The sequence below is a fragment of the Perna viridis genome, chromosome 7 (genome assembly GCF_037379345.1).
Source record: "Perna viridis isolate PV_CMFRI_1.1 ecotype Kerala chromosome 7, ASM3737934v1, whole genome shotgun sequence".
NCBI lineage: Eukaryota > Metazoa > Mollusca > Bivalvia > Mytilida > Mytilidae > Perna > Perna viridis.
Genome location: NC_142451.1, coordinates 43810747 through 43832313, shown reverse-complemented (window position 1 = coordinate 43832313; position 21567 = coordinate 43810747). Strand labels below are relative to the sequence as shown.

The 21567-nt window shown below is 31.7% G+C and overlaps 1 protein-coding gene across 11 annotated transcripts in view; it reads left to right on the top strand.

The window, feature by feature from the left end:
- Positions 1–1520: 1520 nt before the first annotated feature.
- The window catches only part of LOC148612838 (disabled homolog 2-interacting protein-like), a 119092-nt gene continuing 99045 nt past the window's right edge, over positions 1521–21567 (top strand). For 4 of the 11 annotated variants that reach the window (XM_088594614.1, XM_088594618.1, XM_088594616.1 and 1 more), the window contains exons 1-3: positions 1522–1690; positions 8599–8720; positions 10001–10151. In XM_088594614.1, the coding sequence (XP_088450740.1) occupies positions 1654–1690; positions 8599–8720; positions 10001–10151 (310 nt within the window). In that variant the 5' untranslated portion in view covers positions 1522–1653. Of the gene's footprint in view, positions 1691–8598; positions 8721–10000; positions 10152–17134; positions 17505–20412; positions 20578–21567 lie in introns of those variants that run through there. The other 7 variants (XM_088594621.1, XM_088594619.1, XM_088594627.1 and 4 more) reach the window with 5 other exon arrangements.

Below are 21567 nucleotides of genomic sequence, written 5' to 3'. Positions count from 1 at the left end.
CGATTATGGTTAAATCTCCCGTAACGACGTGACCAAAAGGACCATATTTTAATGGAGAGGTTTTGCAAGAACAGTCATGTGGTTTAGCCTTGAAGTCCTCAATCTCGAGGTTCTGCAATAGCCTTTTATAATTGAAACTTTTGGATGCGATGGGTGAAGTATAGGAATATGAAATAATTGGTATGGATTTGTCTTTGAAATATGGGGGAATTTTGTTGGTAACGTTTTTGTGATGGAGGATGTTAGCCAAATTAATTGCATCTATACCTTTGTTGACAAACGGTAGTGGAAGAAATGATGGTTTTTCTTCATCTTGACTTCTCACACAAACTGGTTTAAAGAGTCTGTGGAAACCAATATCCAAAATGATGGCAACAAGTCTGTACAATGATGAAGTGGAGTCAGAAACAGGAGTGTCAAGACTTGTTTTGTAAAGGGAGTGTAGTAGAGTGAGAGGTATAGAATAAAGTTTGGTTCTAATGTGATGAAGTCCAAGAGGTTTTTCTATGAAAGGAAGGAGACCATCTATGGAGACATCATGTAACTTAGGTGACGTATAGTGGCGATGGCCATGACTCCTTTCTCGTCTTGGATTTTTGTCAAATAAATTCATCACATGTATGTTATTGTTATATTGGGTTGAAAGGTTTCCTATACTTTTGATGTTGTCATTGCATCCGTAATGTATTGCAGTACCTAGTCTGCGTATCCAGTACTCCTCTCTTTCCCTACGATAAGTTTTACTTAGAACGGGACTGTTCGTAGGATGGTAAATTTTTTCTAAAATACGAACTTTCATGGAGAGGATTGAATGATCTTGTTGATTAAAGTGTTTATAAATTGTCGGGAACTTGGTGGTGTTAATTCCCGAACGATGACCGCACATTCTTTTATTTAATCGTTCTTGCGTTTTCCGACATATATTAAACCACATAAGTTGCATTCTAATCCATATATTGAGTTTGTTGATTTGCAACTTAAGTCATCGTGACTTCTTGTATGAAAGGTTTTGTTTGTAAGGAAACTGGAGAAGTAAGGGTCGGTTATAAGAATGTTGCATGTTTTGCAATTTTTTATACCACATTTTGATATGGTACAATGTGGTTCGAAAAGAGAGGAACTAACTATGGTCAATATATTAATTGATAATTTTATTTCAAAATACCACACATTTTATAGATCATATTCCACGAAAAAAAAAGAAGAAAAATCCGGTGGTTAAAATTTTTTTTTTTCAATTCAAAATATGGCGCGCTTTTGCTTTCCACGTGGGTTTGTTTATATTTTCGCTTCACACAACACGTGGTTCCGGGTTATTAATCAAAAAGAGTACCCTTTCCCAACTCCTACTTATTTGCCTAAACAATTCATATTTTTTTGTTATATTAGAAGAGGCGATTTAAAAAAAAATCAAAACCGATTTTTGTTGAACAAATTAACATCAAAGTGAATTCGATTAGACCACAGTTACTATGAGTATTCATTCGCGTTGAAGCGGATTTCTACAAACGGACATAAATGACATTAAATTGACAGGTGGTGAAAGCAACATGAGGTGATTGATTGACATGATTTTATTGTGTTTTCAAGGTGGACGATATGGAGATATGTTTTTTGTATAATATGATACAGTTTTAGGTTACAATCAACACCATGAACTGTCTTTATCAAGGCTGGCTGCAGACTTGGGGTAAGTTTACTTAAAATTCGTCTGCATGAATGGTCTCCTTGAGTTGTTTTTCGTTTTTCGTATTTGTCTTGTACACACGTGCATCTCATTGACTTGTTTTGTACACATGTGCATCTCGTTGACTGTATAGCAACTTCTCGGCCTTTAGTTAAATTTATAACTCTTTGCTGTGTGTCGAGCTTGATTTTCTCTACATGTATACGTATGAGACATGGAATAACCAAATTAACGTGTGAAAAGAAACAAAAGTAAATGAGCAACCCGAACTCAATTGAAAACTGTGAGCATGCATGGATCAGGTGTATATAGAAGAATACTTGACATGCCAAAACTGCTGTAATCACTGGCATTGATGTTTGGTATATGTATGTGAAAAAAGGGGGGGGGGGCAACATTAACATCTAAAGACATGTTTCTGTGCATGTGCAGTTCTTAATTTTTCCTTTAATCCCCAATGAAATCCCCTTACTACATGTACATAATATATAGACTGCATGTGCATTTAATTCATGGTTCAGAGATAAGAAATCGGTGTTTTGTTTAGATGATAAATTTAGTTTGATTTATGGAGTCATAGAACCATAATTGATTTTCAAGATTATAGTCAAATTTCAAGATTACTCAGTATTGGTAATATGGTATGTACCTAAAATGAGCTGTTTCTCCCGATGAAAGTTTCCCAATTTGTCAACAAATGACTAAAAAATAATCCCCAAAATTATTTTCCAAGGGTAGTCTAAGGGCACAGTGTTGGATATGGTGTTTTTTTTTACAAAAATACACTGATAAATGTTTTTGTGACTTGTCCATTATAAAACTAATCATTTAAACTACAAATTCCTGGTTTTGTACAGTATTACAAAAAAGGCATATTTTCCTTTGATGAAAAAGGATGAAATAATGTCTCTCAGGCTCTTTGTAGAGAGATATTGGAAGATTGATGAGTAATGGCAATCATAAATGTAATTTTTCTGGATATATTGTCTAAAGTTGCCCATTGTTCTACACATTATTTTACATGCAGTGTACATGTACAATGTACATGTTATGTCTTTAAACTTCATTGTAGTAAGTTTAGATAAAATTCAAAAATATAATGTTTGCTTAGAGGGCAGAACTTCCATATAATCTGGTATTTAAACAATTTGTTACTTTAAATTATTGTCTTCTCAACAGTGGCCCCAATACTTATCAAAACCATTACTTTTCAATTAGAAGACTGACTTTAAAATCACAAGGGGTGTGTATGTCAACAAAAATGATAAAATTATGTGTGGGATGATATAAAAAGGAAATTTATTTCTTTTATCCTTTATGGCTATTATGCAAGGTTTTCATGAACATTTTTAAGATCTGAATTTGTTGCTAACATGACATTGTGATAAATTATTTTGTACATGGTAAAGTTATTTTGTGTTATCTATAGTACACCTGGTTTGCAAATTAGAATATATATGAGAAGCATGCAAGCAGATAGAGGAATAAAATTGGTAAGGGATCTGGAACTGCCCTTCTCTTGGATTGGAACTTTGATACATGATGTATATGGATAAATGATACATGTTGAATATTTATTTGAGGATATTTTATGCATCCCTGGACAAAACCCTATTATTAGAAAAGAAATAGTCCTTTGAACTTGCATTATGCATGCCAGATGTCAAGCAGGGCAGCATGTCATCCCAATTAGACACATTGTAACTTTAAATATTCATACATTTCCTGCATTGTAATATTTACAGTGTATTTGTTAATTACATGTACATGAGAGCAGGAATTTCCATTTCTAAAGTCAGGAAAAAAATTGGGTCACAACTTTCTGCATTTGAAGCTAGTGAGCAACCTATGTATAATTGAGGCAGATCTTTGTCTAGGACATACTATTATTAATGAGACTTCACTGAAAACACCTTTGGCTTAAAATGAAAGGATGGTCACCAGTTTTATATTTAAGTTTCCTGCAGATTCTATCAACATTTCATGGTGTCACATTATTGATCTGAAAAAAGTATTTCAGCATTGATGTATTTAGGAATGTTCATGTTAGTGTACTGTGAACCTGTTTTTGTTCTAAATTGCAGTTACATAATACATGTAAATCAGCTTTGATCATTTTTGAAGATGCACTGACTTAACACAAATTACATACATGTACAATGTATAATTTATATTTAGTTTCTTTATTTCCTTTGTAACAAAGCACTCCGACCTTTTTGAACTGATTTTGGGTATGTTTAATTGTGTCATATCTTTTCCACATTGTCCAGATTCTAAAGGGGGAGGGTTGTGATAAAGTACTTTAACCCTGCCACATATTTTGCGTCTGTCCCAAATCAGGAATTTCTGGCTGCTGTATGTCTTGTTGCATTTTCATCTTTAGTTATTTTTTTATGTTACTTGAGTGTATAGGGGCAACTCTTTCGCTGTACCTGGGTATAAGGATGTTTTGGGGCCAGCTGCAGCCTGCCCTGTGGTATGATTTTCCCGTTGTTCATTGAAGACCAATGGGTGGCCTTGGGCTGACATTTCATTCCGGGAGGGCTTTTGTCTCTTTGACATATACACCATACCTATTCTTGTTATGATGTATGTATATATCAAGGTTACAAATTAATACATTTATAATGATCAATTTATCCTATCCAAAAATATTTACATTTTAAACAGTCCTTGAGAAAGGTTGTGATGTAATCTTGCAGCTACAAGTAAAATCTGTCTAAACCAAAATCTGACTGATCTGATTTACAGTCTGAACCAGGCACTTGAAATTTTTTTTCTATATCAATTTAAATGTATTTTACACCTCGGTAAACCAAACACCTGTCTAAACCAAACAAATTTTAAAGTCTATAAGGGTTATGGTTAAGACAGGTTCCACTGTAATACATGTACTAATATAGCTCCATATTCTTGAGAGTGTTAAAACTCTACTGTTGTGAATGAATCATGTACTTTTCTTGCCTTTACTATAGTACCACCATTAATACAGTTTATAGGATGACAAGATTTCATGACATGTTATTTTAGTAACACTTGACCCTGTCTAGTTGCCATAAATATTACACCTTTAGAAATATGCTGCATTAAAACTGTCAGGAACAAGTGTCTTGTTGCACCATATTAATATTGTTTTGTCACTCTAATATATATTGCTCATTGTAATCATTATTACTCATCATATACAAAGATTTTTCTCTGTGTTTACATTTTTCAGGTCCTTTGAAGTTTAAGAAGTTTCAGCCTACTGATTAATAATTAGAATTTTTAGATTTTCAATTTATTTATAAGATTGTGAAAGTTGTCATTGACTAGGTACATGTAATCTTTTTTTTAAAGAAATGTGTTTTTTTGCAAAGCAAAAGACTCACAGGAATTCTTTGAAAGAATACTAAATTAAAAACTCACTTATAACAAGTACTATGCCAACACATTTTATTGCTTTGTTCTTTCCAGGCCTGATTAATTTAGATTTTATTTGGTGAACTGTGTGATTACCGTGTTTTGTATTTCAATTATTTAATTGTTTCAACAAGTAAGTTTTTCAATTCATTCAATATATAAAAGATTATTGGTAATTCCTTATATAACATTCTAGACACAAATACCACTAATGGAGCCTTGAATTTCACAGTTGCCATCACTTTTTGTCCAATGAAATGCGTGTTTGTATGCGCCAATGATTACATTGCAATGGTTAAGTGTCAGGGTGTCATGTTATCTTAAAGTGAACTCAATACCCACTGCATCAGAAAAAAAGTCATGAACAACAATAGGTATGCAGTCTTTGAAATTGGGACCAGCCCACCAGCCAGTGCTGGAAAAATAGTGGCTGGCTAGCAGCAATTTTGCTTCCAAGCTAATTCTTTTCAGATTAAGGGTAGGAGCTTGTCTGAAATTTAGATGGCAAAGACTGGGTAAGGTATTTTGTACAAAGTTGTATTCATTAGAGAAAATTGTAAATTAGTGTAAAATTTACAACCCCCCCCCCTCAAATAAAAATTATTTGTTTGATTCTGAGTTTTACCTGTATACCTGCTGAATTAGTTACATACATGTACAGTTTTTTAATGCCCATGTACTGTAAGAAAGAATTAAAGTTTCACTAAAATCCATTGAATTTTTTTATGTCAACCTATTGATTCATTACATTATATTTGAATTTACTGTTTTAGTTGATGACAAATTCTAAGAAAAATGTGGTTCCTGAAGTAGAATTCCATTAGATCAATGAGATGTGACTCATGCACATGCAAATGCATGACAATAGTGGTATGATGTCACTCTAGACAATTGATTACAGGTCAAAATTACTTCTTTGTCAATAATTTGTTGTTTGCCAAATGAATTTATTGATGATTCTTGAATACAGTCTGTATTTTGTTCTATCAGCATGCAAATCAACCCTTTTATAGATTTCTAACTTGTTTGCTTAATCTTTTTGATCGAAATTAGTCTGAATTTTTTTACAGCAATGTTGATCTGGAGTTTCTTAATTATAAATTGATTTGGAATCACCCGATATAGTCCCATTCTTAAAAGATTAATGTCCTGGTAACAAGGCTCCATTTTATTATCTATGGATTTTTACAGTTTTAGGGATTATAACAATAAACTAATTACAATGAACTTTGTCATTGGACATGTACATGTACATAGTTGTTTTCTGTGCATCTGCTGCAGAGACTTCCATTGATTTCTTATTTAATCAACCAAAATTTTCTAGCTGAAAAGGGGATAGGACCGGGACTCAGGGCACCTCATTGAATTGCCTATGGTACCATAAAATTTTCACTTTCGCCACTTAAACCAATGTTGGGCTTACAGCTCTTCAAATTTTTTTTTTACTTTCAAAGATTTCAGGTGACCAAATGAGTCTAGATTATTTTCTTCATCCTTTAAAGTCTTTCATCAAGGACGAAAATGACGAGCGCTGCAAAAATCACTGCCATATAGCAGATTAATTTGATGGTTGTAAAATTGGCAATTTTGAAGCAAAAGATTAACAAAAAATTTGGCATTTCTAATTTAGACAGATGATAAGTGTTGCTGTAAGTACTTAAGCCTAGAGTGAAAAGTGGTGGAATTTATTTCAGCGTTTTTGGACAAACCACAAAATTTGGCCAAAATTAGCACCCATTGAAAATTTCCTGCTATACTTTCTACGCAGTAATGATCAAATTTGATTTGTTTAGGCTGAAAAAAAAAATCACTAGTTATAAAACATGCATAACTGACTAAATATTTAAAACATCAGATTTACCATTAGCATTTTTTAATATTTATTAGTGCTGTTTCGTTCTTGAAAATCAGTGAAAATGGTTATCTACATGAAATGGTTAAATATCATCATATTTGATCCCAGTATCCTCTAACCAGTGGTGAATCCATGGGCGGTAGAGGTTGATAAAATATGAAGTACATTGTAAATAATAAAACATGACAATAGTTTGAGAATTTGGACTAAAGTATTGGAAAGACAAAATATTGAACATGAGAATATATGCTGATAGGACAAGATGATATTTGTGGCAGGTGTCTGTGACATTGCTATCCTGTTTTATTATTATGGAGACAATAAATCCACACAATGAACTACTTTTTCTCATTCATTGCACATAAATATAGTTTTTTCCTTATCTGTCTATACATTTGTTAGGCCTTTATTCATTGTTAATATCAAAAGTATGCTATGCATAGGGCGGGACTGTCTATGTACTTAATTGTGTTAAAAAAGAAAAGCCATGCTTCTCTGCTCATGAAGATCAATAAAGGATTAAATACTGTATAAATTTTAAATTGTAAAGTGATTGTCAAAACAGATAAATCATGGAAAAGTTCTGTTTATTTTTCCTTGATTCTCATGCATTTGCTTATGCTTGGTCAATATTTGAAATAACTAACTACTTGTCTGTTGTAAAAATACTTGCTAAATATAGGCTTTATAGGAATTCTTTCCTTTATCCAATGTTCAAGTACATTCTGCACTTAAACCAAAAATGATTTATTTTAACAGGAAAAAGAAAGTTATAAATACAAGTCGATCAAGTTTTTGAGATATCGAACTTTATTACCAGTATATCAATATTGAATGATCCCTGTGAAATAAATGATTTACATGTGACATAAATTCTGTCTCAGACTTTCTCCCGCTAAAATGTCACAACACGAATATCAATCCCCCGTCACAAAATTAAAAATTATGTTGAAAAACCAATAAATTATGGAGACAATCTATACAACAAATTTGATAACTGAAATATAATAACTCTTGCAGGGAACATAAAGCTGCATTGGCTGCCAAATTTGTTCAGTTTTGATTCTACTGAATTTTGCTGATTCAATGAAATAAGTTTGTAGTAATGCAATTGAAGCAATAAATGTTGATAATACCTACAGAATATTTTGAAAACAACGTTTTTTTAATCAGAGAAGATCGATATCTCTGATCTAATTATTTTTTTTACTGACAGTATCATATGGAATATCTTGACGAGTGTGTGACCTCGAGTTAGAGATATTCCACATGATGTTGTAAGTATCAAAATTGAAAGTAATTAATATTCTGTTTAACAGAAATCCAATTATTGCATTTTCATTTATTTTAACATACATTTATTTTTTGAATTACTTTTGTCCCCAGAAAAAATGTAGTAAAAAATAATTATATCAATTGACAGGATTGAGACCACACCCCTAATCGATTCTTGCATGCTGATGGCGTATCAATTATGCTTGTTTTACCTGATATTTTTGTGATACTACCAGTGTGCAAGATACGAAAAATACCAGGCAGAAACATCAAAGGAAAAAAATAGAAATTGTCAATAAAATTTAAACCTCTGCATGTATTTGATAATTATTGAAGATGGAAATTGTATAACCTTCTACATGTATATGGTATATTACAGATGGAGATTGTCATTCCCTTTTCCAGTTGTTGGATGATGGGCACAAACCAGTTATACCATGGGAACCATGGTTCATCATACTTCGACAGGACCTGAAGACCCTGACTTGTCACAAAACTGAGGTTTTTAACACACTTTTCTGTATTTAATGTATTAACTAATTGTTTACCAAGACCAGACTCAAAGTTGTGAGTCTTTTTCATTTTTTCGATTTTTTTTTGTTTATGGTAACAATTTCTATGAGAACTTAAGTTGCTATCATTTGCTTGTATGTTCAAATAAAAAAAATGGTTGATTTGCATGTACAGTATATGGTATATGGAATGATTAACAAACAATTCCTAACATTAGGCATATTTTCTTTGCTCATCTTGGGCAAATCCAAGCCTATTGATGTTCAAATCCTGTTTGGTAATAATTCTTTTTTTTTCTGTTTGGGTGAAAAATATTCTTAACATGGAATTGATATACTTATTAATTTTGTGAGTGGATGACAGCATATGTAGAGAAAAGTGCGCTAAGGGAGACAACTCCTATTGACTTATACTGAACAAAATTGTACAGAAAGCTCCCTTTTGCTAATGTATTCCTGATTTTTGTTTCATAATTATGGCACTTAAATTTCAACAATTGGGGCTGGCATAAATGTATGTGGTTTACTGCTAAAATTTACACTTTGTTACTATAATAAACCTTTTATTTAGATTCATACCAATATGTAGTGTAATTGAATGCAACAGTGAACCCTGTCTGGACCAAACCCTAAATGATCTGAAAAACTGTCTAAACCAGACACTTTTTAAATTCTCTTGACATCAATTTTTAATATATTTTGAACCTTGGCCTGAACAGAAGAAATTTGAAATGTTCTAAAGAGGTTTGGTTTAGACAGATCTCACTGCAATTGGTTAGGTAAGTTTTCCCATGAACAAAATTGCTTACTATTTAAAGTTCTGTCCATTTGTCTGTTTTTGTGAGTACAACTTGTCCTATGTTGCATGATAGACTTTTTTTTTTTAGAGATATGGAGAATCCCAGATGTGCATACAAGCAGTACTATAAATTTGTTCTGTGGTTCAAAATAGGAGATATATATATTTTAAAAAAAAGGGAGCAGAACTGATATATTTTATCATGTCAGCTCCTCCTAAACCAGATTTGATACATTTCAATGAAACCATTATAAGGGTACATAATATATCTGTAAATATGCATTTGGGTTATTGACAGGTTTTTTATTTAATTTTTAGGAGCTTTACCCTAACAGGGAATTTGTTTTGAAGAGATTTGCATATTAGCCATCAGTATTGTGAAATTGGAAACAAGTCAAATTCAAAGTCATAAAAAACATTCCAGATTACTATTATTATATTAAACATTATTAGTTTTTTTCAACATACAGTATGCAGAGTATACTTCTGGACTTCAAGACTTGGCTATTGTCAGACTTGATGATGGGAAAACAGAATTTGACAGGCGCTGGGGATATGAAACTTTAGCCATTATACAGGAAAATGCTGAACACCAAGAAGTGGATTATCCTAGAGTTACATGTAAGTAGAAAAGTATTGTTATTTAAGTAGTAGAACCCTTGTAGTATTAGATGTGATATGAAAAAGGACGTTAAAAAATTTTGTATATGATTTTTTTACTCATGTAGTTATATATGAGTATACTGATAGCATCAATAGAATTTAGGGTTGAGCATTTTTTCATATCTTTTAACAAACATTTATTATTTCTACGGAAATTATGGATATCAGTAAGTACTCAAGTACAGTGTATCCTCGTTATATCGCCACATTTTGGACCAGGCCAAATTTAGGCGATATGCGATGATGGCAATAAGTCAAGGAAATAATTATATAGAAACTAACATGTAAGTAGTTTGGGAAAAATGGATCTTGGAAAAGTGAGGCAATAAGTAAGAAACCACCATTAAAGAGGGGCAGTAAAACGAAGGTGCACTGTACTTGATTATAGCTCTGTAGTACCTAGCATTGACTACCAGAATTCAGTGTTCTAGGATTCCACTTTCCCATTACCTAAAGCAAGTCCGCAAGTCCAAATTTCATCTTAGTGTCTAATGGAAGCATAGAAAATATATGTATTTTTGTATGTATTAGCCAATCCCTTCAAATCTGTACCCTCACAAGAGCACCTTTACTTGTTTTGAAGCAGACGTATTCCATAAGACACTATAGTACCTAAGGCCAAATTAAAAAAAATCTATGTTTCCTATTACCCTACCTACCTATTTTGTCAGCTTATAGTCTACCTGAAATTTGTTTTTGGTCATTTTTCAATAAGCACTGTTTAAGTCAGAATGTTTGTCCTAAAAAACAATGTAAAAAAAAATAGTAAAATGAAAATAAAAAACTCCTACCTAATTACCCTATTTTTATCAAAGGTGTAAAAAGTGACACACATGTATTATTTTTTGGGTCTAATTATGAAAATAATTTATCACTCCCTCTAAAGAATCTTGGGTGAATTATCAACCCCAACTTCAAATTATCTTCACTTTGGATTGTTAAGGTTTGTAATCATTGATTTAAATAAAATTTGTAAATTTTTGATTAGAAGATAATTTTGAAGCTGTGTATGTTAAATAATCTGATGTGAAATTGCAGGTCCCATGTAACACTTAGACAATCTACTTTTACTGAGTACTTGAGTAATCCCCAGTAGAGATATGTTGCATTTAAAGTTTTTTTTTGTAGAAATGGGGTGTTGCTAATTGTACACTAGTGAATATGCTCATGTTCTATTACTAAAATTTGAAATAGACTAAAATTTGAAATAGAGTTATTTCCCTTACTATATGAAATGACTTAACTGACTAATGCACAGTAAGGAATAGATTTATTTTTTGAAGGAGTAAGGTATATATATTGTTTTATTCTTCTGACTTGATCTGTCCATGTGTGAGTCAGTGTGTCTATTAATTTTTACAAAATGTTTTGTTCCATTTTACACTGCATTTATTCATCACAGGACTTGATACATGTATTTTGACTTAAGTTTTCTTTACTTATGCAATGTGGGATATTTTATACTTATCTTTTGATGTATCATGCAATATACTGTTCATTAATCTGTTTGTCCATACAAATTAAGATAACTAAAAAATGTTTTGAGGAATTTTTATATATTTGTCACAAGGTTTGCCCCTGGCTATATTCTGATTGTTTTGTATGGGACTTTGAATTTCAAAAATAGGTATCTGCTGTGCTCAAATACAGGTTTTTATTGACCTTATGGTGTGACGACAACATTTTTGTCAAATTCTGAAAAAAAAACCTGCCAGTTTGAAAAGCAGGAGGTATATAGTGATCATGGTGTCCATCCATCTTTTTGTCATCTATTCATATTTTTTTAAATTTTTTGGGTTTCTTACTGCAAAATATGGACTTATTCTTTTGTTGACCAATGGGGATATCCTCTTCTAATCTGCAGCTTCTCTGAAAACACTTACTGGAATTTAATGAAACTTTCACAAATTCTTAATTACATTATGCCATTGTGCACCTCCTATTTTTTTCCATCTGTTTGCTTTTTAAGTCACTTACGGGGAATCCTATATGGTTTCTGTGGAGGGAAGCAGGGGGATCACAAAGTTTCTAGTTTCTCACGGACACTTAGTATGTTGTCACTACCTTAATTAAGGTATACAATATATCATACATTGGATTTAAACCAGACCCCAGTTACTTCAGATAGTTATTTCATTTCTTGTATACTCTCCCTGTGACTGGATTACAGAATTATAAGTCACACATTTTACTTCCCTGTGACTGGATTACAGAATTATAAGTCACACATTTTACTTCCCTGTGACTGGATTACAGAATTATAAGTCACACATTTCACTTCCCTGTGACTGGATTACAGAATTATAAGTCACACATTTTACTTCCCTGTGACTGGATTACAGAATTATAAGTCACACATTTTACAGCAGCTACTCATCACTGGGAGACAAACAATTTAAATGGTTATATCACATAGTGGGATTGTTTATCATGGAACCAAAGGACATCAAGTTCTATTTTGGCAAGTGGATGTATCAAGAAGGTGGAAAGAATACTGTTAATCTTATTTTAATTTATTCTGTAAAAAAAAAATCATTTTGCTAGTTGAGCATGGGCATCATGATGTGATTTTTTGTCTGCTTCTGTTGCTACGTATAATTTATTGATTTGAAATATAAATTTCAAAATGATAAGGTGCATATTTAGATAACAGGAGAGATCCAACTAATAAATATATTGCTCATATAAACTTTAGAGTTTCATAATCAGGTGAGGGGTATACACCTTCAATAAATAAATAAATATTAGTTTAAGTTGTTTTTTTGTCATGACATTCTGCAGATTCAAATTGTCATTTATGTTAATGTTACAGCTCCACTTAGAATCTTTTTTTATTGGGATCATATCCCATCCAAGCCCACAGCATTCAGTTTTCCATTTTACTCGAAATTCTCTAGATTTGCCAGACGTGTCTGTTTCTTTTTAGTCAGTCGACTCATCAGTAATTTATTGGGTGCTATAAGCATGGTCTTAAGGATAGATTGTGTCCCCTTCATCACTGCCTGCAGTTTCTTTAAGTTGTTTTGACTCACATGCTGAAAATGTTTTCCTATTTACTACGAAACAGACTGAAAAAATGGCAGAAATTCAGAGTACCATGTGCCTGCATGGCCCACATGTTGCACTTTTTGTGCGCCCATACATACAATATCAGCACCACTGGCACAAGGGTGCTGTCTGTTATGAACACTGATTCTCATTGTGCACTCGTCTGATTTCTGAAATCTCAACTTTATTAGTGTATGAACAAGATGCATTTGAATATTGTTTCCTGAAATTTTTTAAATCCCTGAATAATTCATATTACTAATTTTGTTGAATAAGTGACGCTAAAGAATCATTATAGCGTATGACTTGACATCACTGAAACTTCCTGCCAACTGTATGACTTTGTAAATTACAATGCTTATTGTATTTCTAATGGGAATCTTGTTGCTCTCTATCTTATCACGAACTTCAGGAAAAAAAAGTGTGGCACATGGAAATTGATGAAGATTCAGGAGAATGAGCAATCAAGCTTAATGATGAAACTCTTGACCTTTTTCTCAAGTGATCAAATGCATTTGCAGAACATGACAAGAAATCGTTATGAGGCATGAATTTTTGCTGGCAGATTTTGAATGAATTTAGTGCTATTAGCATTTGGCATTCACAGTAGTAGAAATGATGTAAAATCATTACGATGGGCAATTTTCCAATTTCCATCTTGAAACTATCATTCTATATAAGAGTCTTGCAACATTTTGTTTGGTGAAGTAGGGACACGTTTGCATTATACTTAATTGTTATGATATCTTCAGACTTAACTTAATTTTTTTCTCAAAATCCTAGCACATTAAGTTTTGCAAAGATGAAGCCAAATATGTATATAAACTATTCACTTTAGAAACCATGTACTTTGATTTCATCTAGACTCGTGGTTATCAGTTTTTATGGTTAGGGGAAAAAAGACATTTTGTTAGATACTCGAATTTGTGTTTCATTAGTCACACATATGGCCTAAAAATTGTCAAGGGAGATGAAATGTTGGATTAACAGGTACTTGTTAATATAATAAATTACATAACTTTGGTGTCAGATGAGACAAAAGTCCAGAGATACCTTTATTTTTATACCGTTCTTATTCCATATAGTGGTAAATTTTCATTATATTGGCAAGGGAATAACAAGAATAATAGCATGCCAGATTTAAGTCCTTATATTTCACTCTGTCACAGTTAATATCTCCTGTAGTCCGTACGTATGTACCCAGAAATAAAAAAAAAACAGTGAAATTTTAATACCCCAATTCATAAAATTACCACTGTGAAAACTACCTGCCATACGGTAGTATCCGTGAGAGTAATATTTGATATGTTTATGACTGATTCTTACATTTAGTAGTACTCTACTCAGTAGTTTATAAGTAAGAAGTTATCATTAAAGAAAGTGATTGTGGGGATTTGAAGACTAAGAACTGTTTACAGAACGGTATATTGTCTAATTGTAAATAGAGTTGTTTCTTTTCCTTTATGACGATCTGACAGAAAATCTTTATTGATGTCTGAGGCAACGTTATGGTGCTTCTTAATAGTAAAGTTTTCATAATTGTTCTTTATTGTAAGAAAGAAATATGAATTGGTTTGTTGGTATTGATGGTAGTTCTTCAGATGAATGACAGTCTTAGCCTTGATTTCTTTCAAATACTCTGTCTTATTTGTTCTCTTGGATTTATAGGACTTATACAAATTTTTCTGGTTATATATTGTTATGACAATGTTGCCCAGTGGTCCTAATCTTCTTTTAAGAATGGAAGGTTGTGGACTTTTTCAAATTTTAAATGAATGGTCCACTTGAGTAAAATCAAAAGTCCAAAATAAAGTGTCAGTGTATATAACTGAAGGTCATGGAACTAGGTAAATGAAATTTCAAAGGTTCTATGTCATAGATTGAGAGTCCTGGTCCAATAGATTGAGTGTCCTGGTCCAATAGATTGGGAATCCTGGTCCAATAGATTAAGAATCCTGGTCCACCTTTGCTAATTCGAACTCCTGTTGTCACCCTCAATCTCATTGTATAATTTTTTTTTACATTAAACATGAGTATAATGGAATAGATCTCAATGACACTTTTCACATGGTTCCAAACTGAAAAAAAAGACCATTTGGAATTCGATTTTGGCCCGAATCAATAAGGAATTTGGGGTCAATGTGGGTTGAATGAAATCTCAAATTTTAGGGATTTTTTTTATATTTTTGCATCTAACTTTGCCTAGTTAATATTGATCCTGGGTCTTGTTTCTGAGTTGTGTTTAAGTGTAGTACAAAATTTAACTTGGAGGTCCAAAGGTTTAAGGATATAAAACTTGATTTCAACAAAGATCTGTACAAAAAAAAATGCTTAGAATATACCATGTACAGCTTTGAAGAGAACATGTCTGTTTTGTTAAATGTTTTATTTCTACTGCTCTAGCTGTATAGAAAACTTTAATGTTTTCATTTTTATCACACAATTTTTATTACTACCAAAAACCAATGTCTTATCACGTCACTTAATAAAAACGTATTTGTTGAAATTCTGTAGGCAATTTGATTGTCTGGTGGTTGATGAATTTTCTTCTGTAACAAGCTTGTAAGAGATGGAAAACAAATTAATGTGGTATAGTAAATATTCTAATACTGCTTGTCTGCTGGTGTAGAATTGAGAACAATACCCAAGGGAATTGCCTCTGAAATAAAGTTAGTGAGGAAATCAACAAATTTTGACTTGGGAAATACGGATATAGTAATTGTTCCCATTTTAAAAGTGCATAAGCCAATATTTTATATTTCACTTTTAGTAGTATTTCGCAAAACATCAGACTTCAGGAAAACATTTTCAATCATATTTTCTTCCCTTAAATGTACTTTTCAACATTGACATTTCTTTTTCAGTTGCCAAACTATTGATGATTTAAGAACTGATATCTGATAAATGCTCAGATTTTAAACAGCTTGACTCTCCCAATAAACTAAATCATATTTTAAATTCAGTTATGGATGTATAGTCCATTATTGTTGATTGTATAAAGCAATCTTTTGACTTGTAAAAATAATTTCCATGTAGGTCAAAAGCATACATGTTTGTAATCTATTTTCTTAAGTGTCATTGTAATTTGTCTCCATTATATTGCATGTACTGTTTATTGGCATAACCTGTAAAGAGTTTATTTTGCAAAATAAATATATATTGATTTATTTATAAAATGAAAAATGAAAAAAAGACAGCATACAAAAGGTGTTTTTTGTTTTGTTTTTCTATTTCAACTTTAGCATCTTCATCATTACTTTCAGTCAAGGTTTTCATCTTTCATCGTATATATTGGAAGAAGTTACCATTAACTATATGTTTCATCATGATGCTTCGATACTGAGGCAATTAATCAGATTTTCTTTCTCATGGAAGACAAGATAGGTTCCCTTGCATCACAGCAGAAAATAATTACTTTGCCGGCTTATGATTAGATTAACAGAGTTTATCTTAAAACGATCCTATTGTATGAAAAAAAAACCCGAACTTTTTCACAGTATAATTGAAATTTGTTTATTGGTAATATGTTAGGATAATGGTGTGCTGGTAGTTTCATTTTCAAGTTGTAAACAGTTTTTTTTCACAAGCTGCCAATTTTCAGTGCAGATAGTAGGAAGGTTGAGATAGACTAAGGAGCAAGGAAATAATTTCACAATAGGGCTTTGTAGCAGTCAGCTTTCATTTTATCTATTTAAATAGCTTTAAGGATTACCAATTTTCAATATTGGTGATAGATGGGAAATTAACTGAAACTGATTTTATTCTGGAGCAGTATCTTTTCATATCCCTAACCGCTGACAAATTGCTTATGTGAAATCACTCCCAAGTATTTACTTAAATGTACATGTAGTGCATAAATACATTTATCGTCGGCTTATTAAATAAAATTGACTATGAATATCTTTCTGTTCTGTTGACTGTTGAGTATTGCACGACTTATTCAACAGATTATTGTGTGTAACTTCATTCAGTTTTGGGATGTAACTCAATCAGGTTATTCTTATCGACAGTATAATAGTTTGAAAAAGGAGGAAGTATTCAGGCATATAACCTGTTTAATTTGTTCATTGAGGACGATATTTTCCGCGGGTATTTGAACAAAGTGTTAATTGAAGAAAGCAAATACTATGGAAAGGATTACAACATTACGGTCAGAAATGTTTGTTCAGTTGTACAATTGAAATGGAAACTTAATACATGGAGTTTTGATTTCTGTGGAATTTTCTAAAATGTTTTTTCACAAATCAAAGAAATATAGTTTAGGTAAGATCCTTAATTTTTATCATTTTGAATTATTAAAAGTTCCTGGTGTACTGGGTAAGATAAATTTAAATCTGTGTAATACCATTTTTAGTTGCTGACTGTTTCAGATATTTAAAGATGTCTCTGAGGTTTAGGGAATTCCAAATTTTAGAATTATCACCTACAAGAATAGAGAGAGATCATGACAGCAATGATAATTGAAACATTTAAGTATCAGTCATCAGTCTTTATAAAAATCAGACAAAAGGTGATTCATGTTAGTTAAAATCCAATCACATTTACTTTTATTCTTATTTAGAAACAGTAACAGTCTTCAATTCATTATTTGGTTTTTGTACTTTTGAGTTAGAAATTACATAAATTGTGTATGAAATTAGTACTTTGCAAGAGTTATTGTTCTTGATTAGATTGACTAAGTGGGAGATGAATGTATGATTTTCTAAAAAAAAAAAAAATAAAGATCTAACTACTAAAAGTACTATTGTTACATCAAAATATAGCATATGTAGGAAAAAAAACAGTTTGGTAGTATCTTCTCTTCATGTTAATCCCTTCTACCATTTGCAGTATCTGAATTTATATGAAAGAGTTCTAATTGCATTTGTGATAGAAATTAATTTAGTTTTTTCTTCTAAGCTGTGTCATTTTTAGGGGTTGTCTTCCCCAATGAAATTTATATGAATTGTCTTCTCTAGATGAATGTTACTGTATTTGTTTTTTTTTTTTTCTAAATATGTTTTAGGGGGTCATCCCAAATAAAATTTGTCTAATATGCATTCTTCCCTAAGAGTATTAATAACATGGTAGTAAAATGAATGTTTAGCTGTATCATATCATCTTCCTTTCAGGACACTCAGGCTATCGAATAGGGCTATTCTTTCCTTCCTTCCTTCCCTTCAGCCAATAATAAATTGTTGCCACTTCTGTAAATTAAGAAAGTATTGTGATATGGATATTTTCATTACAATGACAGGCTTTTTGCATCTTTCTTGCAGTAATAAAAGTATTGCTATTATAACTGAACCTGTATTTTTATTTGCCTGTTAATGACAGATGTATTACTGTATGTTGGGTGTAAAATTGGGATTTTGAAGTAAAAAGGTGTACAAAAATTTTTGGCATTTTTTATATTGGTGGATGCTAAGTGTTGCATTGAGTACTTAAACCCAGCGTAAAATTTTTGCACATTTTTAGACAGATGGCATAAATACACAAAAATTACGGTAGCACCTTGTGAAAATTACCTACTGAACGATATAGTGTACCAATGTTTGTCCGTGCATCTGTCAGTTCACTTATCATATATTACTAAAAAGAAAAAAATGTTTAAAGAATTTTGATTAATTTTAGTACAATGTTTTGTCTGAATGGGAGGTAACTCCCTTTAATTTTGGTTGTTTTTTTTATTTTTCCATATCAATGTTATTAGACATTAAAATTAAAGGCTGAAAAATGAGACATGCCTACCATGTGCTTTAGGGTGGCTGTTACTTTACTTCCAAAGATTAATAATAAAACCAACATATATCTAAAGGGACGACCATTCGGTTCTGAGGGGTTGTGTGTAGGAGGGGGGCGGGGGGCTTGCAGTTTTTGGAAATAAATATTTTGTGAATCTTATGCTGATGGGCAAGTAGATGAAGGTTTAACTGGTCCTAATTGAAAACAACTGTTGTTAAGTAATTGCATGTTGAAAAATGCATCATTAAATTAGGTTGTCCTTTGGATAAGTGTGATTTAACTTCTACTTATCCAAAGCAGTAGGGCAACCTCTAACATCAGACCCCGGTGGTTTTGTATGTTAAGTTATATTTATGATTAAATCATTGATTCTTCTCAGAATCTTGTAGTCTTATATTAGGATAAACATGTCATGTCCAGGCTTTACACTTTTGTCATTAGTTAGATTTACTATGTGTTGCTATTATAGCTATTACATAGAAATTATGGAAAAATAAATAAGTGTTCCTTTCATGGATCAGGTGGTCTTACAGGGACAAAATGAAAGAATAAAGAAGTTGGTTTGTTTGGCCAGCTGAAACTCAATGTTACAGGTTCCCACGTTGTTGGTAGCAATTATGAACTTTTAATGGAAGTGGGTGGCAAAGTGTATTTCAATCTTTAAAATTTAAATATCAAACCTTGTCATTTACAGTCATTTAAAGTCAATTTCTGTCAGATTTTGTTGTGTTCAGGTTTATTATTGAATTGTAACTTCCCTCTGGAGTAGAGGATTTATAATGTTCATGCCAAGTGTTTAAATGGCAAAAAAACTGATCATTTTTTTCCAGATTCATTGCATTACCGCAACTGATGTAAAAGCTTAATCACCTTAGAAATTGTCACTGTGGCACTTTCATTATTTTGTTTTTCTATTATATCTATTAATAAATTTCAGCAAATGGTTAAGGGATTTTTTACTTTTTCTGTATTGTTGTAGTTTTCATTACCAAGAATATGTAGAAAATATTGGTACTTATGACTTCAGCTATATAAGATCAAATTTTATTTATAGAATTTCTTTGGCATTTTTTCATAAATGCAAAAAAAATACAAATGGACTTCAAGTGTAGTGCAAAATGTATTAGCATTTCTAAAGATGATCCTGTAACATTTTTGCAAAAATGTAAACTGCACAACTTGCATCCTCTGCATATAACATTAAACATACCATGTTTGTTTTCAATTGAAGTAAATTATGTTTTGAATTTCAAAGTTCTCTGTAACCAAAACTTTTGACATTATAATGTCAGTTTAATTGACAAGTACATGGTATGCAGGTACCTGTATGAAATTTAAATATTAAACATCACAAACGTTTATGCAAGTACAAGTAGCGACCATTGTTGATCACTATACCATAAAATACTCCAGCGAACTTAAAAATCTTTAAATATAGGTTACCTTGCCAGATTTATCTTAATGGCGTCTTTAACATAGATCTTCTTATGTGAAAATTTTTGTGGAAATATTTTCTCAAAGATGCACTGCTTGAGAAGCAAGACTAGTTCTGTGAAAAAGCATGATAAAAGGAAAAGTAGGAGCATGGACCATTTAGCTAGCATTCCTGAAGGTATGCTTACACTTTTAAAGCTATTTAAAGTTTGAAAATTTGCATCTTTCACATTAGAAACTTTATTGCCTTGTCATGATGTGTACATATTTTTTGTGGTTGAAAACTTTAGTACTTTTCAGTGATCTAGTATATGTTAATTTGAAATGTTAAAACTGTTGGATTTATTTCACATTCCATCAGAACTTATAGTTCTTGATCCTTTTTTAAAGAGCTTAAATATGTCATTACTTAATGTTATTCTGGACAAGTATGCTTCTTGTGGGTACAAAGGGCTAATTCTACATTAAGGCCTTGTTCTAAAGCTGAACTTATTTTGTCCCCTTGAAAACGTATATATATAGAAAAGTTATCTTTAAGGGTTATAAATTTTGCCTTACCATGGGAAGTATCAAAAATGTGTTTCAGGCATAAGTCTCTTCTTGTCACAAACTTTTGTGCCAGATAAACAAAGTTTTCTCTAAATTTTGTCTACTTTCTCTATGAAGTTATTTTGTATTGTAATATAGAACCTGTTATTGTTAGAGAAGCAGTTTAAGCCACAGTCTAAAACATTTTTTTTCTGTTAGTCAATATAATTTGGTAGAAACTAAAAGAACAGCTCATAGTTTTGAAATTATGTGTTATGTTAATGTACCAGTGGCCTAAAAAGTTACAAAAAAAAAGGTCAGTCCTTATTTGAATGAGACATTGATTTGGTGTATTTTTATCCAGGGAGATCTCCATAAAAGATTGTTAATTTTTAAATATTTTGATGTTATCTTGTTCTTGAAATCTGGTGTAAACATGTCATTTACATAGTTTTACAGTGCTTTTGTCTGTTTTTTGTGTGTTTTAAACCAAATTTAGATCAAATCGTAAGATATTTCACCCTAATTTTAACATAATATCTGTAGAAATTGTAAGAAACAAAAAAGACATTTTATAAGTAGCTCCAACATTTATGGCTTTAAATCCAGGTGATACTAGTATTTAGTTTCGATTGTATGT